Source organism: Haematobia irritans, chromosome 1 (assembly GCF_050003625.1).
Source record: "Haematobia irritans isolate KBUSLIRL chromosome 1, ASM5000362v1, whole genome shotgun sequence".
In the NCBI taxonomy this organism is placed as follows: Eukaryota; Metazoa; Arthropoda; class Insecta; order Diptera; family Muscidae; genus Haematobia; species Haematobia irritans.
In genome coordinates this window covers 102,845,111-102,871,705 of record NC_134397.1, presented here as the reverse complement: position 1 = coordinate 102,871,705, position 26,595 = coordinate 102,845,111, and the positions used below count along the sequence as shown (strand labels likewise).

Genomic DNA, 26,595 nt, shown 5'->3' with positions numbered 1-26,595 from the left:
ATTAAAATTGTCCGTCTTCTTGCTTAGTACGAAATTTCTTCTATGTAATATATCTCCTTTCTTATATTCAATAGGTCTTGATCGTAAGTTATACGTCGTCTGGCTGGAATTATAAGCTGTCTCTAAATTTTCTTTTACCCTTTGTGTTATAATTTGAAGTTTATCTGCATGGTTAATATCTTCTCCCTCATCGAGACTATCCAAACGTCTCAGAAGTTCATAAGACTTCCCATGAGTAATCACTGGGTAACCAAATAAGACGTTATAAGGGGAATAACCAATCGAAGTGTGGACTAAGCTACCTAGCGCAATACATATATTATTCAGATAGGTGTCCCATTATCGTTGTTCTTGCTTAAGATAAGAACGTATTGAAGTTAAAATTGAGCGATTGAGACGTTCAGAAGCATTAGATTGCGGACTGTATGGAGCTGTGAAAACTTGACATATTCCATACTTCTCCATAAGTTCCTTAAAAAGTACTGAACGAAACTGACTTCCGTTGTCTGTCACGACATATTCGGGAGCTCCAAAATAACAGAAAACAAATGATTGTAGGAAATCGGCAACGTCGGCAGAGGTAAAACGTTTCACTGCTCGTAATATTGGAAATTTTGAAAAATGGTTAAATATTATTAATATTCCAATGTGACCCGATTTGGAGCTTGGATAAGGACAAAGGAAGTCCAAATAAATGCGTTGAAATGGTCTCTGACTTTTCACGCGATTTCCCATGAGATGCCTTAAAACAATGTTCGGGGCCTTCGACTGTTTGCACTCCACGCATAGCGATATAACATTCCTAACACCGACTGCCATTTTGGGCCAAAACAAATTTCTTCGAATCCTCTCTAGAGTCTTCCCGATGCCACAATGTGCAGAATTCGGAGACGAATGACAACGGCGTATTACGTCTTCTGTCAGCTCATTGGGGACCCATAATTTCCAGTTTGAAGCCTCGTTATAAGGATTTCCATCTGAAAAATATACGCATTTGTATATAAATCCTTCGATTATTTTCACATCTGGAAAATTATCCGCCTGTGCCAGAAAAGAGTCGCGTAAGCCCATGTATTCAATACCGTCAAATGCTGGTGATTGCAAATCGATCTCAGGTTCAATATCCGCATGAAAGAATGACTCAAGACACAGGCGAGAGAGGGCATCAGGTACGGTCTGCAAACTACCCTTCCTGTGTTCAATCGAAAGCTTGCACTTTAAGCGACCACCGTGCCAACCTACCATTCAGATCGGTTTGGCGCATCAGCCATTGCAAGCTGGCGTGGTCAGTGACCACTTTGAATCTATGCACCTCTACTGTTGCGCCACGGTTGGCGGAGCCGAGTTTAATGAAACACAAAATGTTTAAGAGCACTCCATGTGCAATATATTAACAATTTATTAAAGTTAAAGTTAACAATTTATTAAAGTTAATTTTGTATTTGACCGTGCCTATTAATCGACTGATATGTCCAAATTCATTTGTCCTCTTGCTAGGTGGTAGCTGTTGATTGGCATACGTGACAAATGAATATGGACCGTTAGAATTCTATGTGGAGTTGAATATCATAAACAAATATGAAAGCAAAAGGAATTACAATAAATAGGCAGATATGTATGTGTGTATGTACATATGAAGAAGTTAATAGAAAATATTTGTTACATTATTATATGTACATAGTAACTTTTGCAAATTCTAATGGGATGCATCCCTTTTAAAATTATTAAAAATCAAAATGAAAAATATTTTAATAAATCAATATAATAATTTTATCTCGTGGATATATGGCGGCAACATTCCCCTCCTCGTAAATGAGTCCAATGGATGAGTTTACTTCGCTGTAATGCCGACATCCAATTTTGCTAATTTTGTTGCTGGTCGTTGGTAAACACTATTTGCTGTTTGGACTGTTGCTTGGCGCACTTGCCCGTCTTTGGCAATGACCGTTTCCACAATTCTTCCTTTTGGCCAGCAATGGCGTGGTAGGTTATCGTCAATAATAATTACGATATCGCCGACTTTTAGTGGTGCCGTTTTTTCAAACCATTTTCCCCTTCGTGTGAGTGTAGTTGTAGGAGATTTTGTTATCTTTGAGTTAGTAAACAAACAAAGGTTCGCGAAGTTTTTAGCTTTAATATAATTTATTTAATAATATTACACTTAGGCTAATCTAAAATATAATGCATGCAAAACAATAACAAGAATCGATCTATTAACGCAGCAGGGCACACGTATTCCACAATGATCTCACGACGACTCAATCCTTTTTTTGCTCTTGCATTGAAAACTGGCTCTGCAAAGCAAAAAATATGAAATGCAAAAGCATAATAACAACAACGCGGCTTTATAAACAGTTTTAGCAAATACAGCATAGGCCTAAGAAATATTAGAAAAGCATAGAGCCAACAAAGCAAAATCACCGATAAATGGACACACATCATTTATTCGCTGCATCCAAGCTTTACTTGTTGTTGATCGACACAAGTAATACAAGAGACCATCAATAATATCACTGAACATTGGTACCAGGCAAGCAGCAGATATTGTGGGTGTTAATGCGTTGAGGATGATCTGCTTAAACATTAGATTGGGTCGTAATTAAAATATGCTAGCGTGGATCGATATAAATGTTAAAACTATTAAATTACAAAATGAACATCGAAAGTTATTGCCGTTAAATAAATAAATAAACAGTTCCAGATTATTTTAAGTTAAAGAAATAATTTGAATTAAAGAAAAAGTCTCCAACATTTCCCCCGCACAAAAACGACAGTTTTTGACGAAAGCAGCATAAACGTTGGAGGTGTTTTATTAGGTTTTTCAAGGTTACCAAGCTGTGCCTCGACTCACAGCAACTCAGCCAATGTATACCTTTCCCAAGTTTTTGTGCCAGAGTAGAATAGTGTTTTTCCTTTCAGCATATTAGTCTGTAAACGAGACAACAAAAATACAAAATAAATTATTAATAACAGTATATTAGTCTCCAAGTATATTTTCCAAAATTCGTTCAAGAAATGAACTTAGCCTTTAAAATTTCCACTAAGATTGTATTTGCAAATATCAATCCGAAAGCAGGTTAAAGAAAATCGATAGGAAGCAAGTCAGCAAGATTTTATTCACTCTCAATCATGTGGGTAATAGCTAAGTGGTTATACAGCAGGGAGAATCTGAGATTAGTTATTCGTATCTTAAGATTTTTTACCGGTCTTCTTGTAGCATAACTGCGATATGTATTTGGATTTAGCATTCAGGTATCCGGTAATGTGGTAACTGTTGTACTTGGAATGTTTGATGTTCAGAGGGAGTATTCTGGATTGTTCAGATTTCAATAATTTAATTCGATCAGCTTTATCAGAATGATTTATAGATATATTTGCAGATAACATTGCGATAATAAAACAAAGTTTTGCAAAAGCGTATTTTGAGCTAAGCAAAATTATGCCAGTTAAAACATCCATGAATTGCTGTAGTATTATGCTACTAAACTAAGTAGTTTGGTAACAATCTTGTAGAATTTCGTTCCTTTCCGTTTTCAATATCTCGTGCTCCTTCCGTGTAAATATATTTATGTTTATGCCAGGATCAGAGTAATCAAAACTACAAGTGGATCCAGAAACCACCCATCCAAAACGTGTAAGTTGCAGAAAAACGCTTTGGTCGAGTTTCCTTTGTTCTGGGAGTAAAATATCCCCATATAGGTCACCGCCAATTAGTAAATCGATTTGGTCATCATTTTGAAATTGTGGATCTGCTAAATTATATCCACTGAGGTCTGGTAATTGATTCGTGCTGATAGGACCAGGATGGTATGTAGTCAGAGAAGGCATAACAAACGCCCGGGCGTTGAGTTTGAAGTCCTTATCACTGTTTGACATTAAAGAAAAATTTACAAATTTTTGAATCACCATTTCATTTCCCCCTACTCCATTTATACGAATCATAGTCTTCTGACTTTTGAGACGCAGACGTTTGGCTGCACTTTTGGTTATTAGAGTTGCCTGTGCTCTTTGGTTCAAAATTGCACGAAGTTTAAAATTTCCGTACGGAGACTGAACAATAACACAAACAGTGGCGAGTAAAACGTTTGGAATACCGGTTGAATTTAAAAGAGCCATGTTGCAGTTAATGTTAGGTTGAATTACTGTATTGCCTGCAGTAGTGGGCTCATCAGTAGCGCTGCCAGAACTTGAAGTGCTAGTTATGGAGTTAGTACCATATTCATTGTGGACTATCGTATGATGAGGCAAGCGGCAGATTTGACATCGAGACTCTAGTCTGCAATCTTTCGACATGTGTCCAGAGTTGAGACAATTTCGACATATTCCTTTGAACGATATGAGTTCGCGCTTTTCATTAGAGTGAAGCGCAGCAAATGCAAAGCAATTGTAAAGTAAATGACGTTTTCCACAACATTGACAGTTTTCATCAGCATGAGAAACAACATGAACACGCCGGGTCTGATATGGTTTTACAACATTAGCTTGTTGTATGGTCTGCAACAGACTCGAGTGTTCGAAAGGTTGTCTCAAGAAATGTGAACAACTGTTCTAGCTTAGGAATTTCAGCTGAAGCTTTCAGATTTTGTTCCCATTCTTTGCAAGATTGTATGTCAAGTTTACTGATGATGATATGTATTAAAATTGCATACCAGTTATCACAGTTAATGTCCAGGGTTTTCAAAAGGGACAGGCAAGTTCTCATTGTGTCAAGTATTCTCTTAATACTTTCACAAGAGGCATCCGATGCAGGGATATCAAACATTTTTTTGAAAATAGTGTCACATATTTTTCGTTTGTTATGATATCTCCGTGACAGTGCTGACCATGCGAGTTCGTAGCTTGCTTCGGACGCAGGATATTCATTAACAATAGCTAATGGTTTGTCCTTACAAGAGCTTCTAAGATAAAAGTATTTTTGAACATTAGATAAACTGTGATTTTTGTGAACCAATGAGGTGAACATGTCTCTATACGAAATCCATTGTAAATAATCACGGCAGAAAGTTGGTAAATCTATTTTTGGAAGACGCACCTGAGAAGAAAAACTTTCGTTTGTGGTAGAGGGAACGTGCATTGTGCTGGAAAGCATACTAGTTTACATATGTGATTGCCAAATCGCACTGGAGTCTATAACTTTTGACTTTCCGAGAATGTATTGACGGCAGAAGTTGTGATACACGTCTTCCTTCATATATGGAACATCAGATGGCGGTATAGAATTGTCGCGAATGTAATCAAATATTTGTGCATGAGCTTCTTCAAAACGTTTATTTAATTCTTCCAATTTCTCTACCACGCACTGACACATACCCCGAGTTTTCAAGTTAACTGGAAGATTATCAAAGTCTTCGATAGTGTGTTTCAGACGAGTAAGTAAGATCCGTTGATCTTCGATAGCACGTTCTAAATTTGCCATGGTTATTTTAGTTTTAGACTTCTCACGAAAAAATTATATTTATATTAATGTCACTATTAGAATCACGGTTTTTTTAAGTATACAGTATAAATAAATTTCGGCTTTATCAAACCGATAAACCGTATCTTTTGATAGCACCCAATCTTTTAAAGCACAATAATTAGTGGCTGAATGCAATGTAATGTTAAATGCATCTAAATGCTCATATATTTCGATTGTTAAATTATAAACTCAATTCTCCGTAGCAAAGGGTAGCAAATTTATAGAAATAACATGGAACGATTAATATATTTAAAACGGGTTTTTTATTAAGTCCCTGGTTTCGGCACCATGGTTAGGTTAGGTTAGGTGGCAGCCCGATGTATCAAGCTCACTTAGACTATTCAGTCCATTGTGATACCACATTGGTGAACTTCTCTCTTATCACTGAGTGCTGCCCGATTCCATGTTAAGCTCAATGACAAGGGACCTCCTTTTTATAGCCGAGTCCGAACGGCGTTCCACATTGCAGTGAAACCACACTTAGAGAAGCTTTGAAACCCTCAGAAATGTCACCAGCATTACTGAGGTGGGATAATCCACCGCTGAAAATCTTTTTGGTGTTCGGTCGAAGCAGGAATCGAACCCACGACCTTGTGAATGCAAGGCGGGCATGCTAACCATTGCACCACGGTGGCTCCCGTGGTGCAATGGCACCATAAAAATGTAGGAGATTTTGTTATCTTTGAGATAGTAAACAAAAAAGGTTCGCGAAGTTTTTAGCTTGTATATAATTTATTTAATAATATTACACTTAGGCTAATCTAAAATATAATGCATGCAAAACAATAACAAGAATCGATCTATTAACGCGGGCAGACGTATTGCACAATGATCTCACGACGACTCAATCCCTTTCTTGCTCTTGCATTGAAAACTGGCTCTGCAAAGAAAAAAATATGAAATGCAAAAGCATAATAACAACAATGCGGCTTTATAAACAGTTTTAGCAAATACAGCATAGGCCTAAGAAATATTAGAAAAGCATAGAGCCAACAAAGCAAAATCACCGATAAATGGACACACATCATTTATTCGCTGCATCCAAGCTTTACTTGTTGTTGGTAGACACAATTAAACAAGAGACCATCAATAATATCACTGAACATTGGTACCAGGCAAGCAGCAGATATTGGTGTTAATGCGTTGAGTATGATCTATTATATTGGTGTTAATGCGTTGAGTATGATCTGCTTAAACATTAGATTGGGTCGTAATTAAAATATGCTAGCGTGGATCGATATAAATGTTAAAACTATTAAATTACAAAGTGAACATCGAAAGTTATTGGCGTTAAATAAATAAATATATAAAAACAGTTCCAGATTATTTTAAGTTAAAGGAATAATTTGAATTAAAGAAAAAGTCTCCAAGAGTAGGTGTGTACTCTTTAAGCCAACGCTTCTAAAATTTATCTGCAAAGGGTTGAATTTGATGCCACCGTTGTCGTAGATCGGCTCGTTCGAAATTTTCTGTTTTGTGACCATCGGATGACCCAAGTAATAAATGCTTTGGGGTCAATGCTTCATCGTCGCTCGATTCTAATGATACGAATGTAAGAGGCCTTGAGTTTACAATAAACTTCAGCAAATGCGTTTCGTCGGTGAATGTCATATGTGGGCATATTTGGTAAAGTGCTGTTTTAACTGAACGCACTAGTCTCTCCCAGGCTCCACCCATATGTGGTGCGGCAGGCGGATTGAATACCCATCTTATGCCATCGAGTGACTTTGACATCATGTTGTAGTTAATTTCAGTTGAGAGAACTTTCGAGGCAGACTTAAAATTGGTCCCGTTGTCGGGACCAATTTTAATGGCGTCCCTCTGCGAGCCATGAAATTGCGTATGCACATAATACAGGAACTGTTGTCTAAACTATGTGCAATTTCGAGATGTAGAGCTCGAACTGTTAGGCACGTGAATATAACACCCCATCTCTTTTCTCTTCTTCTTCCAACTGTTACATATAATGGGCCGAAGTAGTCAATGTCCACGTAGGTGAATGGTCTTTAAAAACTTGCTAACCTCGAAGGTGGGAGCGTTGACATCTGTGAGGTAATAGGTAACGCGGAAGCTTTTTTCTTTTAATGTTGTTGAAGACGGTCTCATGTGATATATGGTGAAAGGTTTCATGGATATGACGAACCAGAAGAGTAGTCACATGATGATTTGCAGGCAGTGTTACAACATCTTCGGGGTTAAGGAATGACGTGCGACCTTTGGCTCTTAATACGCCTTCGTCATCTAGAAAGACATTGAAAGAAATTAGTTTACTGTCTTTTTGAATAAGCTTACCATTTTTTAAACAATGTATTTCTTCGCGAAATTCGATTTTCTGTGCATATTTGAGTAAAGTGGACTTAGCTTGCTGTAAACGTGGGAAACTTGATTTGGTAGATTGTCCCCTTTGCGCTTCATCTTCAGCCTTTTTACGTAAAGTATGACTTGCTTTCGCGAAGAAATTGGGGTCCCGTGAACCACATTGAAACATTCCAATTATGTTGATATTTTGTTGCAAGATCTGGAGGATTCATTTTTGATGGTACCCATCGCCATTGTGTTACATTTGTGACTTCCAATATTTCACCTACACGGTGCATTACAAATTATTGAAACTTTTTGGGATCCATACGAAGCCACTGTAAAACTGTTTTGGAGTCTGTCCAGAAGTATTTCGATGTGAAATTTAATCGACTAATTTCGAGAACTTTTTGGGCAATTCTCACACCAATAATAGCAGCTTGCAGCTCTAATCTGGGAATAGACATTGGTTTCAATGGAGCTACCTTAGATTTGCCTGCAATTATGGCAACATCACACTGGTGTTGACTGAAGACCCGGATGTAGCAAACGGCTGCGTAAGCATCTTCACCCGCATCAACGAATGTGTGTAATTCTATTTCCGTTGCTTCATTTAAATATTGGGAGTAACATCTTGGAACCTCAACAGCTGATATACGGTCGATTGCAGCTTTCAAATTTTGCCATTTAATATATAAACAGTTGCGGATTTCGTCATCCCAATTGATGTCAGATCGCCAGACTTCTGGAAGAAGAATTTTGAGTGTTGTTGTATAACATGATAGCTTGTAACAGTTCTCTCTTCATGGGAATTATTTCTGTGGTGAGTATGTCTCGCTGAAGTCTGGCAAATCCGCAAATGTACACAAAAACATCTTTATTGGGGTCCCAGTACATACCCAAAATCTTTTTTTACTTGTGACGCTAATTCGATGGCTTCTTTTTCGCTGTCTACACTGTCAATAATCATCAACATAGTGGTTTTGTTGAATGGCAGTTACCGCACGGGTATATTTGTCCTTGAATTGATCAGCATTGAAATCTCGGACGTAATGTGCTATGCATAAACACCCGGCTTCTCCGGAAGATAATTTTTGTCCCACCAGAGGAATCTTTGAGTGTGCATGTCGCTTTCTCTAACTTTTATTTGGTGAAACATTTCTGCTATATCTCCGCAAACTGCAACTTTACCCACTCGGAAATTTAGCAACACATTTACAAGGGGTTTTAATAGATCAGGTCCGCTGTGCATATAGTCATTGGGACAAGCGCCATTACTTTTGGCAGCGGCATCCCAGACCATTCTTATTTTTCGCGGCTTGTTTGGGTTTTTAATTAAAAATATTGGTAAGTACCACACCCGTTCAGTCGATTTATTTAAATCCTCAGCATTCAGTTTCTTTGCGTAGCCTTTTGCAAGTAAATTATCAATTTGACTTTGTAGCACCATTTTCAAATTTGGATCTTTTGAAAACTTTTTGTTCACACACATGAGGTGCTTCTATACATTATCATAACTTTCCACTTTCCACTAGTTTACTCACATGATTTTTCCACAACAGACCCACCTCGTAATGGTCATCCACCTTTTGACACGTAGTCCTCAGCGTCTCCATGGATTTTGAATCTTCAGTTGACATTAACGACTTACTGGCTGGTTCTTCTAAATTAAATTGTTCTTTGACCAGATTATGTAGTTCATTATAGTTCTTTTCACATTCGCAGGTGTGTATGTTTAACCAAGTTATCTGTTGCCCGCTACCATTAGGGCCTTGGATTGTCCATCCTAATCTTGTTTTTGTCGCTATTGGTTGATTCCACAAACCTTCTCTTATTTTCAGCGGTACTGCAATTTTCCAGTTGTCTGCACCTATCAATATTGTTGGTTTAACCCTTTTATACGATTTGATAGGCGCTCCTGCTACATAGGGATATTTCACAACCCAATCGTCCATAAAGGGTGACACGGTCAAAATTTGGTCAATATAAACTTGAACACCCCTCATTTTGAAGGTGTGTGTGTGTAGAATGTTGCTCCTATTTTGATTTTGGAATTCACTTTTCAGTTGTCAAAATGCCGTCCAAGCAAGAAAATCAAAATTTTGCTCGCGCATCGCGAAAATCCGAGCTACTCGCACGCAAAGCTGGCAAAATCGTTAAAAGTTGCCAAATCAACCGTTACAAATGTAATTAAAGTGTTTGGGGAACGTTTGTCAACAGCCAGGAAGTCTGGATCGAGGGGAAATCGAAAACCGGAAGCCGCTGAGACGACAAAGAGAGTTGCCGGTAGTTTCAAGCGAAACCCTAACCTCTCTCTCCGAGATGCCGCAAATAAGTTGGGTGTATCGTCTACAACCGTGCATCGAGCCAAAAAACGAGCCGGACTATCGACTTACAAGAAGGTAGTGACTCCAAATCGCGATGATAAACAAAATACGACGGCCAAAGCGCGATCCCAGAGGCTGTACACGACGATGCTGACGAAGTTTGACTGGTAATGGACGACGAAACCTATGTCAAAGCCGACTACAAGCAGCTTCCGGGACAGGAGTTTTATACGGCAAATGGAAGGGGAAAGGTAGCAGATATTTTCATGCACAAAAAACTGTCAAAGTTCGCAAAGAAATATCTGGTTTGGCAAGCCATCTGTACCTGTGGCTTAAAAAGCAGCATTTTCATAGCTTCCGGGACTGTCAACCAAGAAATTTACGTGAAAGAGTGTTTGAATAAACGTCTGCTGCCTTTCCTGAAGAAACACGGTTGTTCCGTACTGTTTTGGCCGGATTTGGCATCTTGCCATTACGGTAAAAAGGCCATGGAGTGGTACGCCGCCAACAACGTGCAGGTGGTTCCCAAGGACAAAAACCCTCCCAACACGCCAGAGCTCCGCCCAATTGAGAAATACTGGGCTATTGTCAAGCGGAACCTAAAGAAGACCAAAAAACTGCTAAGGACGAGCAGCAGTTCAAGGCAAACTGGCTTTCTGCGGCGAAGAAGGTGGACAAGGTGGCTGTACAAAATCTGATGGCAGGTGTCAAGCGTGAGGCCCGGTAATTCGGATTTGGAAAAGCGAAAGCCTAACTGAATATTTTTCCTGAATTTTATACTAATTGAACTTGAAAAAGAAATTTAATTTGATTTTTTAAATAAACAAATTTTGACCGTATCACCCTTTATCTAGCGATTGCGTCGGAAGATCTAAATTTTCCACTGTATGGACACCATTAAGCATATATTTTGATCCATTTTCTGGGTTCAAAATGTTTATAGATGCTTGAACTGAAGATTCGTTTACACGCGAAGTGTTGCCAGTCCATTTTAGGCAAAGTGGTTTGTTGACACCATTTGCATCGAGCGAGTCGAATACGTCTTTTTCAATTAGGGTCACTGACGAACCTTCATCGAGGAAGGCGAATGTATCGATGTAACCACCTTTCCTTTGAAGTCGATAGGAAAAATTCTAAACAAGGCCTGTGGAATTTTATACTAATTGAACTTGAAAAAGAAATTTAATTTGATTTTTTAAATAAACAAATTTTGACCGTATCACCCTTTATCTAGCGATTGCGTCGGAAGATCTAAATTTTCCACTGTATGGACACCATTAAGCATATATTTTGATCCATTTTCTGGGTTCAAAATGTTTATAGATGCTTGAACTGAAGATTCGTTTACACGCGAAGTGTTGCCAGTCCATTTTAGGCAAAGTGGTTTGTTGACACCATTTGCATCGAGCGAGTCGAATACGTCTTTTTCAATTAGGGTCACTGACGAACCTTCATCGAGGAAGGCGAATGTATCGATGTAACCACCTTTCCTTTGAAGTCGATAGGCAAAATTCTAAACAAGGCCTGTTGAATTTTATGCTAATTGAACTTGAAAAAGAAATTTAATTTGATTTTTTAAATAAACAAATTTTGACCGTATCACCCTTTATCTAGCGATTGCGTCGGAAGATCTAAATTTTCCACTGTATGGACACCATTAAGCATATATTTTGATCCATTTTCTGGGTTCAAAATGTTTATAGATGCTTGAACTGAAGATTCGTTTACACGCGAAGTGTTGCCAGTCCATTTTAGGCAAAGTGGTTTGTTGACACCATTTGCATCGAGCGAGTCGAATACGTCTTTTTCAATTAGGGTCACTGACGAACCTTCATCGAGGAAGGCGAATGTATCGATGTAACCACCTTTCCTTTGAAGTCGATAGGAAAAATTCTAAACAAGGCCTGTGGAATTTTATACTAATTGAACTTGAAAAAGAAATTTAATTTGATTTTTTAAATAAACAAATTTTGACCGTATCACCCTTTATCTAGCGATTGCGTCGGAAGATCTAAATTTTCCACTGTATGGACACCATTAAGCATATATTTTGATCCATTTTCTGGGTTCAAAATGTTTATAGATGCTTGAACTGAAGATTCGTTTACACGCGAAGTGTTGCCAGTCCATTTTAGGCAAAGTGGTTTGTTGACACCATTTGCATCGAGCGAGTCGAATACGTCTTTTTCAATTAGGGTCACTGACGAACCTTCATCGAGGAAGGCGAATGTATCGATGTAACCACCTTTCCTTTGAAGTCGATAGGCAAAATTCTAAACAAGGCCTGTTGAATTTTATGCTAATTGAACTTGAAAAAGAAATTTAATTTGATTTTTTAAATAAACAAATTTTGACCGTATCACCCTTTATCTAGCGATTGCGTCGGAAGATCTAAATTTTCCACTGTATGGACACCATTAAGCATATATTTTGATCCATTTTCTGGGTTCAAAATGTTTATAGATGCTTGAACTGAAGATTCGTTTACACGCGAAGTGTTGCCAGTCCATTTTAGGCAAAGTGGTTTGTTGACACCATTTGCATCGAGCGAGTCGAATACGTCTTTTTCAATTAGGGTCACTGACGAACCTTCATCTAGGAAGGCGAATGTATCGATGTAACCACCTTTCCTTTGAAGTCGATAGGCAAAATTCTAAACAAGGCCTGTTGAATTTTATGCTAATTGAACTTGAAAAAGAAATTTAATTTGATTTTTTAAATAAACAAATTTTGACCGTATCACCCTTTATCTAGCGATTGCATCGGAAGATCTAAATTTTCCACTGTATGGACACCATTAAGCATATATTTTGATCCATTTTCTGGGTTCAAAATGTTTATAGATGCTTGAACTGAAGATTCGTCTACACGCGAAATGTTGCCAGTCCATTTTAGGCAAAGTGGTTTGTTGACACCATTTGCATCGAGCGAGTCGAATACGTCTTTTTCAATTAGGGTCACTGACGAACCTTCATCGAGGAAGGCGAATGTATCGATGTAACCACCTTTCCTTTGAAGTCGATAGGCAAAATTCTAAACAAGGCCTGTTGATCATTTTTACAAGAATGAGAGTTTATTGATCCACTACTTATATTTTGTGTTGTTGTCTCGAAGACGATGCTGCCTCAACGTTGAAATTTTTATGAAGCAAACGATAATGCTTTGCATGACAACCATCAATTCCGCATTGGGTGTTCATAAAACACTTTCTTTTATGCTTATTTAAACATTGACGGCACAATTTATTTTCATTCACAAACTTCCACATATCGTCCAAGTTCAATTCCTTGAACTGGTTGCACATTGAAATTTTATGTTCACCTTTTTCACAGTATAGAAAATTTTTATTTCTTTGAGGACTTTCTTGTGTGTGAGTATTAATCGATGCACTTTTACTCATTGGGACAGTTGACACCACTGTGCTAGCGGCATCTGCAATTTGAAAAATCCAATCACTAAATGTTTTTAATATTGAAGTTTCATCACTTTTAGGAAACATAGCCCAATTTAATTTGTACTGGCTAGAAAGCTTATCTACCAGCTCTTTTACCAACATAGGGTTGTGCATATGAGCCTACATTTTACAAGCTTCCATTATGGAGTATATATATTTTACACACAATTCATATTCGATCATGGACTCAAGTTTTTCTTTGGGCGGTGGAAAACGTCTTGCTTTTTCAACAACTCTATCCAAAATATGTTCTGGTCGTCTAAAACACATTCTTAAAGTCTGGGTGATCTCGGGCACCATTGTAGGTAACATAAGCTTACTTTTAACCATTTCCTTGGTCCTACCTTTTAAACAGGCTTGAAGTCGTATCAAGTTCTCTGCGTGAGAGTAACCAGCTACTGTAGTGCTGTTTTCAAATGAGCTAATAAAAAGCGGTCATTCTTCCGGATCGCCGGTGAAGGATGGTAGATCTCGTGGAATTGATTGACGAGCAGCCAGTTGTGATGGGGTTGGTCCCGAAAATAAATTCCAACTTGATCCCAAATTGAAAGTATTTTGTTGCACGGGAGCATTAAGCCCAGCTTGTGAAAGAATTTGGTATTTCTTTTCTAAGAATTCCTGCTGCATGCGTTGCTGCTCTTCCAACAACCTTAGTTCCAACCGCCGATTGGAGGGTTGGTCGTTTGGATGAGGTGGATGGACCAAGACGACATGCGGTGTTTATATTAAACATAGAGTCGCTGCCACATCTAGCCCAGACCCAAGGACGCGTAAGTTATGGCTTTCATGATATCCATATGAAGGTATACAAAAGCGATCAGCCAAAGGATACCGAAACGGACAAGCCTCCGGTAGAGTCAGCAGCGAAGAAATCTCCTAGCGAAGCCGAAGGAGACATAAAACCTACAGACTATGGCGAAAATCATATGCGGGAAGTTTCTACAGGCTCAAGCCTCACCAAAGCTGAACCGCGGATTGTTGCGAGAGTCACCGAGATCTGTGAAGAGGAAGCCCTTGATGACTCAATTGAAGCGGCTGATGTGACGGTGGTTGAAAATTTGGATGGTTCTACGGTTCCTCCAGATAAATCTTCACCATTGTAAGGCCGCTTGTGCTGCCTTAAAAGTTCTCCTGATGAAAGGAGACATAGATATAGTTCTTATTCAAGAACCATACATATATAAGAACAAGATCTGTGAATTAAGCACTCCGGGTTTCAAACTTTTGCATAATACCGGTAACGATATAAATCGAGCATGTATAATTGCTAAAAACGAACTAAACTTGTTTCTGCTTCCTTCATTGAGCAATGCAGACACTGTCGTAGCCAGTCTAGAGATATCCACATGCAAATATTGGATATCTTCGGTCTACATGGGACATGATAGGGATATGCCACCCTGTGCCGTTAAGACCTTAGTTGAGGAGTCACTAAAAACAAAGACAAAACTCATTATGGGATGCGATGCAAATGCACATCATAGTATTTGGGGAAGTAGTGATACTAATGCAAGGGGAGAGTCGCTAATAGAGTTTATTTTGCGTACTAACCTGGTAGTTTGCAATAAGGGAGATGCACCAACCTTCGTCACCAGGAACAGACAAGAGGTTTTGGACGTAACGTTGACCTCTCCGGAACTGAATGATAAGATATCTGAGTGGCAAGTTTTGAGGGAACATAGCTTCTCAGATCATCGCTACATCAGTTTCAGATTGGCTGTTCGTACTTCAAAGACCATATTTCCGCCAAATATTAGGAAAGCTGATTGGAATAGGTATAGGGAATCGTTCAATTTGATGATACCGGAAGTGCCGGAGACAAATATGGGCACTGTGCAAGATATCGAACACGCAGTGGAGCGGATTACTAAGGCCTTCAACATTGCACTGAAAGCTGCATGCCCTAGAGGAAAGCCAAGGGGAAAAAATCGGCCGCCATGGTGGACTACGGAGTTAAGTAATATGAGGAAATCCTGCAGGGAGCTCTTTAACAAAGCAAAGTCCACAAGAGCTCCGGAGGATTGGGAAACTTACAAGATGAATCTGAGAGAATATAAACGAGAAGTGAGAAGGTCTCAACAAAACTCTTGGGATGATTACTGTAGCAGTATTGAGAATACGTCAGAGGCTTCCAGACTACGGAAGGTACTAGCATCCACTAACACCGCTCCAGGTTTCATTAAAACATCGGAGGGAAATTGGACAACGTCCAGTGAGGAGACGTTGGAGGTACTTTTGGACACACACTTCCCTGGAAATCAGACGGTTGAACCATGTTCCGGCGGTGTAACAGGGGCTCAGCGATCATTTCCTATCGAGGAAATTGTGTCGGAATCTAGAATAAAATGGGCTTTAAATAGCTTTGGACCATTCAAATCCCCCGGACCTGATGGAATTACTCCGGCGGAGTTACAGGCAGTGGCTGGAAGAATTATCCCCTGGTTGACGGTGATATATAAACAATGTGTAAACTTAGCATATATTCCAGAAAAGTGGAGGGAAACAAAAGTCGTCTTCATACCTAAAGCAGGAAAAGCCTCTCACTCGAGTGCGAAGGATTTCCGACCAATCAGCTTATCCTCATTCCTACTTAAGACCCTGGAGAGGATGATAGACATGTATCTTAGAACTACCGTAGATTCAGGTTTGCTCTCGAAACGACAGCATGCATACTCGAAGGGCAGGTCTACTGAGAGCGCATTGCATGAACTGGTCAGCTTTATTGAAAGCTCACTATCTGTCAAAGAATACACAATCGTGGCGTTTCTAGACATCGAAGGGGCGTTCAATAATATCTATCCGAGCTCGATATTAAACGGACTGACAACTCTGAATGTTGATCCAGGTATTCTTAGGCTGTTAGACGAACTTCTAATGAAGAGACGTATTTCAGCCACACTAGGGCAAGCAAACATACAAAGGTATGTGAACAGAGGCACTCCCCAAGGAGGAGTTCTATCACCTCTTCTTTGGAATGTTGCTATAAACAACCTTCTGGTTTCTCTAGAAAAAGAAAGGATAAAAGTGGTGGCATACGCAGATGATGTGGCGCTAGCAGTCAGGGGAAAATTCCCATCCACAATCAGAGATATTATACAGAGAGCTCTCCGGATGACTGAGAAATGGGCGAAAGATAATGGTCTTGGTGTAAATCCAGCAAAGACAGAAATAGTCATGTACTGCAAAGATCGCAAAACTCCCACGGTTAGGCCCATTTCCTTAGGGGGTACTGAAATTCCCTTTGGTGAGTGTGCAAAATACCTTGGCGTTATTTTGGACAGGAAGCTGAATTTTAGGCTTAATATTGAAGAGAGGGCGAGAAAAGCCACGGTAGCTTTGTACTCGTGCAAAAAGGCAATAGGGAAAAAGTGGGGACTAAGACCAAAAATTGTGCATTGGCTATACACGGCAGTGGTTAGACCTATAATGCTATATGGTGTTGTAGTCTGGTGGCTGGCACTTCAGAAACCGACTTGTTTAGATAAAGTTCAGCGTATGGCGAGCTTATGTATCTCAGGCGCATTTAGTAAGACAGGAACAGACTCCCTTAATGTCATGCTACATCTATTGCCTTTAGACATTTTGGCCAAACAGTCAGCTGCAACAACGGCTGTGCGGTTGCGCGAGCTATCGCTGTGGTCGGAAAAAATGTACGGTCATCGTTCGGTCCTCAAAGTAATGCCAGATGTGCCTAACGTAGTGGATTACACCCTGGCAAAACCACTTTTCGACAAAAAGTTTGAAACTCTAATTCCCAACAGCGAGGCGTGGTGTACACAGACCCCGGGGAATAAAAGATATATAGATTTCTATACTGATGGCTCCAAATTGAATGGACAAGTGGGGTTCGGAGTATATTCTAAAGATCTGGAAATTCGAATAGCGAAAAGATTACCTAATCACTGTAGTGTTTTTCAGGCTGAAATATTGGCAATAAGAGAGGTGGTGAATTGGCTGAGAAGTAATGTTCCAACAAATATTGGCATTAATATATACTCAGACAGTCAACCTGCAATAAAATCCTTGGACTCTGTGTTCCTTAACTCAAAAACGGCCATAGACTGCCGCAAATCTCTCAACGAGATGGCTGAGCAGTACAATATTCACCTAATATGGGTGCCTGGTCATAAGAACATACCGGGGAACTGTGAAGCAGATGTGTTAGCAAGGCTAGGAACTACCTTACATATTCCAGGGGAACTAGAATCTGTTGGTATGCCTCTGGCCACCTGCAAGCTCTTACTGCGTGAGAAGGCTGTTATGATGGCCAATATTCGATGGGAAAATTGCAAGGGTTGTAACGACACCAAGCAAATATGGCCCCATTTAAACTTAAACCGCACACTAGATATGCTAGTGTTCTCAAGGCGTCAGATAGCACTCCTAATATCTGCTATAACGGGTCGCTGCCTGATAGGCGAATTTGCAAAAACTATAGGTGCGAAGTATAATGACTATTGTATAAGCTGTCATGACGTGGAGGAAAAGGAATCAATTAAACACCTCTTGTGTGAGTGTCCTGCTTTTTGTGTAAGGCGTAAGCGAATTTTAGGAGCATATAGCTTTAGATTACTGGCTGACCTGGAAAACGTTAACTTAAGCAGTTTGTTAATGTTTTTGGAGCAATCTGGTTGGTTCCATAAAAGTTAATAATAGAGAAGGTTCAGTGGTTAAGACTAGAAGTGCCCATATGTAATAGGTACTTTTAGTTAAATGTGGTATCACAATGGACTGAATAGTCTAAGTGAACCTGAAATTTTATCGGGCTGCCACTTTAACCTAACCTAACCTAACAACCTTAGTTGTAGCTCAACGTTCGATGTGGATTGGGAATTAGTTTGCATGGAAATTCTTTTTGGTTGGTTGCTGCTTATAGGAAATGAAAATGTCGCAGCAGACGATGTGGATGTGGCCGTATACACTGGCGCAATACTATTGTTGATGCCTGGTGCAAAATTTTGATTTGATTTTGGCAGTGATGGTCTCGAAGACGGAGTATTGCCTCGTTGGTTTCCGTTGCTGTCAACTGCCCTTTGCTGCTCCCCACCTACAATATTTGGTGACGACGTTGCTTGTGGCTTATTAAGTTGATTTGCTGTGGAACAAGGAGGATGATTGTTTATTGTTAGTGTTGCGCCACTTTCGCCTAACCCAATGTAGGAACACATACAGTCGACTCCGCTTTACTGAAACGTTAAAAATGCAGCCATTTAATTTCAGTTATCCGAAGTTTTTGCTAAAGCGGACTACGGATAACTGAAAAAAACTTCCAGTAATGCGAACTTCGGATAACTGAAAAAGTTTCAGTAAAGCGGACTCCGTATAACTGGAAAAAAATCCACTCAATTTCAGTTAACCGAACTTATGACCAATGCTATGTACATAAAATAATAAAAACAAGGTGTTTGATTCCGTGTGTGTGCCATCTACAATTTTACCTTTCAGTTGATTTTATTTACAGAGTGATTTAAACTGTTTTGAAAGTGCCATCTTCACTTGAAATAAAGCGTTCTCAATACGGAGAAGAAAATGTACTCTCTCTCAATAGCGAGAATGTGGCATTTTCAGTAAAGCGAAGTCATACTAATGTGACGAAACTCATTTGAACACAAAAAACTTTTCAGTAATCCGATTTTTTCAGTTAAGCGGAGTTTCACTAAAGCGGAGTAATTTAAATGAAATGGACAGAAAAAACAACTGGGGAATGCGATCGATTTCAGTTATCCGAGGTTTTTCAGTAAAGCGCATTGCGCTAAAGCGGAGTCGACTGTATAACAATTCCAGCTCACATCTGCTACCCCACTATTTACTGCGACACAATCAAAGTGGTACCATAGGTTACATTTGTCGCATTGTACCATGCGACCGTTGTCCACTTGATTACACTTTTTGCAGTTAAATTCACCATTTTCAGGCATATTTATCAAATATATATTTTTTACCAAGTATTTTATTTTCTTATTATTTTGTTACGAACGTAGTTTTATTCGCGTAGACCACTTCGAATATTTTCACTTTAGTAAATGTTACTTTTATTTGTTGTTAAGTTGTATAAACTCAATGTCATTACCATTGTAATAACCCTTTTTATGATCACCAAAAACCGGTATTTATTATTATTACTAACCTACTATACACACTTTGATACAAACATACAAATGTATACTGGTATATCACTAAACACCAACAATAGCTTTGTAAGTAGGCAACATCATGGTTGTTCCGCTATGTTTAACTCTCTCGTTCTTTTGTAATTGAAATGTGCAGACGTAAATAAAGAACAAATAAGTAAAAGACATATCATATTTGGCGACGAGAAGTTTCGAACCCGTTACAGAAGGCTGCAATTATAAACTTAATTAGAGAAATGGCATTTATTGGTTCCATCGAGCAATTTGCCTTTGGAGACGATTTCGAGGAATATCTGGAACGAGTCGAACAGTTGTTTAAAATAAATAAAATTGATTAAGACAACAAAGTGGCCTTGTTTTTGACGTTAGTGGGTCCGGAAACTTACAAGCGGGTCAAGAGTATTGTTCTGCCCGGAAAAGCTACCGACAAAGCATTTAAGGATTTGGTGGCCTGTGTCATACCGCATTTTAAACCAGAAAAAAATATAGTTGCGGAAAGATTCAAATTTTACAACTGTGTCCAAAAAAGCAATGAATCAATTGGAGAATTTATTGTTAATTTAAAGCTGTTGGCAGCCCAATGTAAATTTGGAGATTTTTTATATGAGGCGCTTCGTGACAGATTGGTCTGTGGAGTAAGAAGCACTAGCTTACAAACGAAGCTGTTATCTACAGCAAATGCGTCTTGGGCAGAAATTTGCAAACTGGCCCAGTCATTTGAGCTCGTGGACAAAGAACAAAATAAGATGCAATTACCAGTACCCACAATGGAGGTAAATAAATTAAAACACCAGCAAAAATCCATGGAAAAGTGTTCCGGTTGTACAACGAAACATCCCGTGGGAAGATGTCCAGCAAGAGATTGGAACTGTTTTAGTTGCGGAAAAAAGGTCACTCATCGAAGGCGTGTTTTTCCAAGTCAAACCAAAAAATAGTCACCGGAACACACAAAAGAAGAATAAGTTTGTCAACGAATTGGAATACAAACTGGGATCTATTAATTGGATAAATCGAGAAAACGAACCGTTGCTGCAAAAAGTTGTCATTAATGAGAGGTGTCTGTTAATGGAGTTGGATACTGGTGCTGTAGTATCCGTAATATCGGATGTTGACTACGTTAAGTTTTTTCAAAATGTTAATTTAAATAGTGTAAACTATCCTCCTTTACAAGTTTTAACTGGGTCTAAAGTGGAGGTAATTAGAGAAATGTCAGTGCAAGTGGAAGGTAAAAACCTTAAGTTGTTGGTGGTAAAATCAAAAAATAGATTTACTCCGCTCATGGGGAGAAATTGGTTAGACGTCTTGTATCCAACTTGGAGACAATATTTTGCATCTTCAGTCGGTAAGTCGGATGATTTTTTAAAAGTACAAAACATCTGCCAGTCCAGTATTTTGGAGGAGATGAAATTTAAATTTCCTTCGCTTTTTTCAAAAAATAGTAATCCGATCAATAGTTTTTCAGCAGAAATATTCATTCAGCCGAATGCAGTTCCCAAATTTTTTCGGCCATACACAGTTCCCATTAGTTTGAGGGATAAAGTCGAGTCGGAATTGAATAGTATGTGTGATGAGGGCATTATTGAATCTGTACGTAGCAGTCAGTGGGCAGCGCCTTTAGTTTGTGTTTTAAAGAAAGATGGAGGTGTGAGGCTATGTGGTAACTTCAAAGTTACGATAAATCCTGTTATCGATATGGACGTTTACCCACTCCCTTTGATTGATGAAATCCTCACCAGCATGAGAGGGAACACTTATTTTTGTGTTTTAGATATGAGCAAGGCATATTTACAATTATCCGTTAGTAAAGAGTCAAGGCAGTTTATAACGATCAATACACACCTAGGTTTATTTGAATTCTGTAGGTTACCATTTGGTGTGTCAACTGCCCCAATGATCTTCCAAAGAGTGATGGATCAAATAATGTAAGGCCTAAAGGGGGTAGCTGTGTATTTAGATGATATTTTAGTAGCTGGAGTTGGGTAAACGATTGTAGAGAAAAACCTTTCAAGGTATTGGAGAGATTACAAAAATACAATATACGGGTAAACTGGGAAAAATGTAAATTATTGGAGAGTTCGTTAGAATATTTAGGACACGTATTGACGGCTGAAGGGATTCGTCCCTCTAAGAAGAAATTGGATGCCATACTACTTGCCCCAGAACCAGTTAACGTAGAACAGTTACAAAGTTTTTTAGGCTTACTGAACTATTACTCAAAATTTTTGCCAAATTCGGCTACAGTATTGTCACCTCTGTATAGGTTGCTGAAAAAAGAAAATCCCTGGGTCTGGGACAAGGAGTGTTCGCATTCATTCTTTAAAAGCAAAGAACTTTTGTGCAAGAATGATCTTCTTGCTCATTTCGATCCAACGAAACCAATAATAATCGCTTGCGACGCTTCACCGTATGGAGTAGGTGCGATTTTAAGTATTTTGGAAAATGGCCAGGAGAGACCCTGTTTCATGGTTTCCTCTACATTGAGTAAAGCTGGGAGGAATTACTCCCACATTCATAAGGAGGCGCTAGCGGTTGTATTTGCTATCCGGAAACTCCATAAATTTGTGTATGGTTACCCTTTCACCGTATATACCGATCATCAACCGCTTGAAAAACTTTTGGGAGATCAGAAAGCTTTATCAAATATTGTGTCCGTCCGTTTCCATAGGGAGCCACCGTGGTGCAATGGTTAGCATGCCCGCCTTGCATACACAAGGTCGTGGGTTTGATTCCTGCTTCGACCGAACACCACCACCAGTTTTTCAGCGGTGGATTATCCCACCTCAGTAATGCTGGTGACATTTCTGAGGGTTTCAAAGCGGGTCTAAGTGGTTTCACAGCAACGTGGAACGCCGTTCGGACTTGGCTATAAAAAGGAGGTCCCTTGTCATTGAGCTTAACATGGAATCGGGCAGCACTCAGTAATAAGAGAGAAGTTCACCAATGTGGTATCACAATGGACTGAATAGTCTAAGTGAGCCTGATACATCGGGCTGCCACCTAACCTAACCTAACCTATAGGTGGATTTTATTCCTCTCCAGTTACAATTGTAAATTAGTTTATCGTCCGGGTTCCAAACAAAAAAATGTTGATGCCCTATCTCGATTACCGCTTGATGGTACGACAAACATAAATAATCTCAACATAGATTTTTTTAATTTCAACCCCGAGGAGACGCCAATTTCGATAGAAGACATTGTAAAATACACAGGGAAAGATGAAGTAATTAAAAAAGTTATGAGGATTATTGAGAATGATGGTTGGTCAAATCCACAGGAGTTAGAATGTTCTATAATTCCCTTTAAATGTAAAGATATCGTTGGAAGTTAAAAATGGATGTTTGTTTTATGGTGATCGATTAGTGATACCTACCATTTTAAGAGAGAAATTTCTTAGGATCCTTCATGAGACACATATAGGCATTGTGCGTATGAAGCTATTGGCGCGTGGTACCATTTGGTGGCCTTCGATCGATTCCCATATTGAAAAATTTGTATCCAATTGCTATGTTTGTCAGCAAACACAGAATCGAAGCAAAGATTGCCCAAATTTTACATGGCCAATTACCACATATCCATTTGGACGGATTCATATTGATCTTTTTAACTTCCAAGATACGGAGTTTTTGATAGTAGTAGATGATTTCTCAAAATGGATTGAGGTTTTCATTTTGCCGAAAACCACAACAATTTTTGTGATAGATAAAATGAAGTAAATTTTTTCAGTTTTTCGATTTTGCAACGTATTAGTAAGCGATAACGGTCCCCAATTTCGCAGTGAGGAATTTCACATTTTTCTAAAATGTAACGGCATAAAACAGATGTTTAGCCCAGCCTACCACCCTCCAAGTAATGGATTGGCAGAAAGAGGTGTGCAAACAGTTAAACGGAGTTTAAAAGCATACTTTTTATCAGAAAATAAGAAAACGATATCGATGCAAAATATAATTCTAAACTTTCTTTTTAAATATCGGAATACACGGAATACGCCAAAGACACTTTTGTCGTATTGTAATACTCAAACGGTTTCAAATATAATTCTAAATACCTTTTCTTATAAAGAAAAGAAATCCAAAGAAAAGACAAATTTCGAGAATAGCAAAAAGATAGATAAATATGATTTAAAAGAAGGGGAAAAGGTATTATATTTGAATCCAAACACAAATTCTTTCGCAAAATGGGTAAGAGCAACAATTTGTAAAAAGATATCAAATTCATTATACTTAGTAGAAGTAAATAGAAGAAGACGTATAGCTCATAGAAATCAATTGAAATTATATAAAAAAGAAATTATTTTACCAGTGTTAAAGTCAAGTAATAATGAAGAAGGAATAAGCGATGAAGAATTTTTTGATGCTGAAGAATCTGAAGTAGATGTTACTAACATTCCAGAACCTACCCCTTTAAAAGAAAGGCTAAGAAAACATGCTCCAATACATTACAAAACATAAATTAAAAAAGTTGAATTGAAAGATTTGGAATTTAAATATTGAAAAACAAAAATAAATATAGAGTATGAATTATATCCAATGAATAAAAATGTAAAGAAGGGGAAAAGGTATTATATTTGAATCCAAACACAAATTCTTTCGCAAAATGGGTAAGAGCAACAATTTGTAAAAAGATATCAAATTCATTATACTTAGTAGAAGTAAATAGAAGAAGACGTATAGCTCATAGAAATCAATTGAAATTATATAAAAAAGAAATTATTTTACCAGTGTTAAAGTCAAGTAATAATGAAGAAGGAATAAGCGATGAAGAATTTTTTGATGCTGAAGAATCTGAAGTAGATGTTACTAACATTCCAGAACCTACCCCTTTAAAAGAAAGGCTAAGAAAACATGCTCCAATACATTACAAAACATAAATTAAAAAAGTTGAATTGAAAGATTTGGAATTTAAATATTGAAAAACAAAAATAAATATAGAGTATGAATTATATCCAATGAATAAAAATGTAATCATATTTGTTAAATATATATCTATATCTTTGAAATAATTTTATATAAGAAAAATTAAAACTATTTTGAAAAAAGGAGGAGATGTTAAGTTGTATAAACTCAATGTCATTACCATTGTAATAACCCTTTTTATGATCACCAAAAACCGGTATTTATTATTATTACTAACCTACTATACACACTTTGATACAAACATACAAATGTATACTGGCATATCACTAAACACCAACAATAGCTTTGTAAGTAGGCAACATCATGGTTGTTCCGCTATGTTTAACTCTCTCGTTCTTTTGTAATTGAAATGTGCAGACGTAAATAAAGAAAAAATAAGTAAAAGACATATCATTTGTGACAATGTTTTTTTACTTGACTTCGCGCACAATATAAAAATTAAAATATACACTTAAAAATTATTTTAAAGATTGTTGCGGCACGGTTGGCTGAGTCGAGTTTAATGAAACCCAAAATGTTTAAGAGCACTCCATGTGCAATATATTAACAATTTATTAAAGTTAAACCTTCGCGATATAAATAGCGAGAGCGCTTTAAAATAATTTTGTATTAGACCGTGCCTATTAATCGACTGATATGTCCAAACTCATTTGTCCTCTTGCTAGGTGGTAGCTGTTGATTGGTATACGTGACAAATGAATATGGACCGTTAGAATTCGATGCGGAGTTGAATATCATAAACAAATATGAAAGCAAAAGGAATTACAACAAATAGGCAGACATGTATGTGTTATGTACATATGAAGAAGTTAATAGAAAATATTTGTTACATTATTATATGTACATAGTAACTTTTGCAAATTCTAATGGGATGTATCCCTATTAAAATTATTAAAAATCAAAACGAAAAATATTTTAATAAATCAATATAATAATTTTATCTCGTGGATATATGGCGGCAACATCTACATATTCTCTAAATTTCTCAATTGACTTCAAGGCCGCCAAACATTCCAATTCAGTGACTGAATAGTTCTTTTGAGAGCTTATACGAATAGAATGATATTGGCCTCTCAACGCCTTCCTCGTCGTCCTGGGCCAAAACACCTCCAATTCCTACCTTAGAGGCGTCACATTGAATGACAAATGGCCTATCGAAGTTCGGAGTTATGAGAACGGGAGCACTCGTTAAACGAGTCTTTAGCATCTCAAATGCAACGTTAGCCTCTTCTGTCCATAGAAAGCGTGTTGTCTTCCGAAAAGCCATCAATAAATCGTCTGTACCAGCTGGCAAGACCCATGAATTGTCTCACCTCGCGGACATACTTTGGTGGCAATAAATTCCGTATAGCCGACACCTTGTTGGGATCGGTTTTTTTTACACCATTTCCGATGACATATCCCAAATATTTTACTTGACTCAAACACCATCTACATTTGCCAATGTTCAATGTGAGACCCGCTTTCCTAAGACAATGTGAGACCACCGTCAACGAATCAAGGTGTTCATCGAAAGACTGAAAGACGAGCAAAAGGTCATCTAAGTAAATAAATACCTGATGTCTCAAATTTGCCGGTATAACCATATCCATGAGGCGACTCATGGTTTGTGGTGCATTTGTCAAGCCAAATGGCATGACGCAAAACCTATATAAAGGCCTGTTGGGCACGGTGAAAGCATTTTTGTCCCGCGAGTCCACGGCAAGTCCAATTTGCCAGAAGGCATAGGTTAGGTGGCAGCCCAATGTTCCAGGCTCACTTAGACTATTCAGCCCATTGTGATACCACATTGGTGAACTTCTCTCCTATCACTGAGTGCTGCCCGATTCCATGTTAAGCTCAATGATAAGGGACCTCCTTTTTATAGCCGAGTCCGAACGGCGTTCCACATTGCAGTGAAACCGCTTAGAGAAGCTTTGAAACCCTCAGAAATGTCACCAGCATTACTGAGGTGGGATAATCCACCGCTGAAAAACTTTTTGGTGTTCGGTCGAAGCAGGAATCGAACCCACGA

General features: G+C 38.4%; 2 protein-coding genes across 2 annotated transcripts; both read right to left on the bottom strand.

The window, feature by feature from the left end:
- Window positions 1-3,486: 3,486 nt before the first annotated feature.
- LOC142229864 (uncharacterized) lies at window positions 3,487-5,074 on the bottom strand. Its single transcript, XM_075300446.1, has 2 exons — window positions 4,502-5,074; window positions 3,487-4,458 (listed from the first exon to the last, which is right to left on the bottom strand). Exons 1-2 carry the CDS (start codon window positions 5,072-5,074, stop codon window positions 3,487-3,489), a joined length of 1,545 nt encoding a protein of 514 aa, XP_075156561.1.
- Window positions 5,075-8,061: 2,987 nt separating this feature from the next.
- On the bottom strand, window positions 8,062-9,059 carry LOC142229851 (uncharacterized). The gene is made up of 2 exons (XM_075300437.1): window positions 8,948-9,059; window positions 8,062-8,501 (listed from the first exon to the last, which is right to left on the bottom strand). Exons 1-2 carry the CDS (start codon window positions 9,057-9,059, stop codon window positions 8,062-8,064), a joined length of 552 nt encoding a protein of 183 aa, XP_075156552.1.
- Window positions 9,060-26,595: the final 17,536 nt, after the last annotated feature.

Excerpts from the sequence above, each read along its gene's own strand:
- LOC142229851 (XM_075300437.1), bottom strand. The coding sequence starts at position 9,059 with ATGGTCTGGGATGCCGCTGCCAAAAGTAATGGCGCTTGTCCCAATGAC. Across the intron at positions 8,502-8,947 it reads GTTGCTAAATTTCCGAGTGG|AAGTCTGGCGATCTGACATC; the intron begins GTAAAGTTGCAG and ends TTCTTCTTCCAG.
- LOC142229864 (XM_075300446.1), bottom strand. The coding sequence starts at position 5,074 with ATGCACGTTCCCTCTACCACAAACGAAAGTTTTTCTTCTCAGGTGCGT. Across the intron at positions 4,459-4,501 it reads CCTTTCGAACACTCGAGTCT|ACCCGGCGTGTTCATGTTGT; the intron begins GTTGCAGACCAT and ends AAACCATATCAG.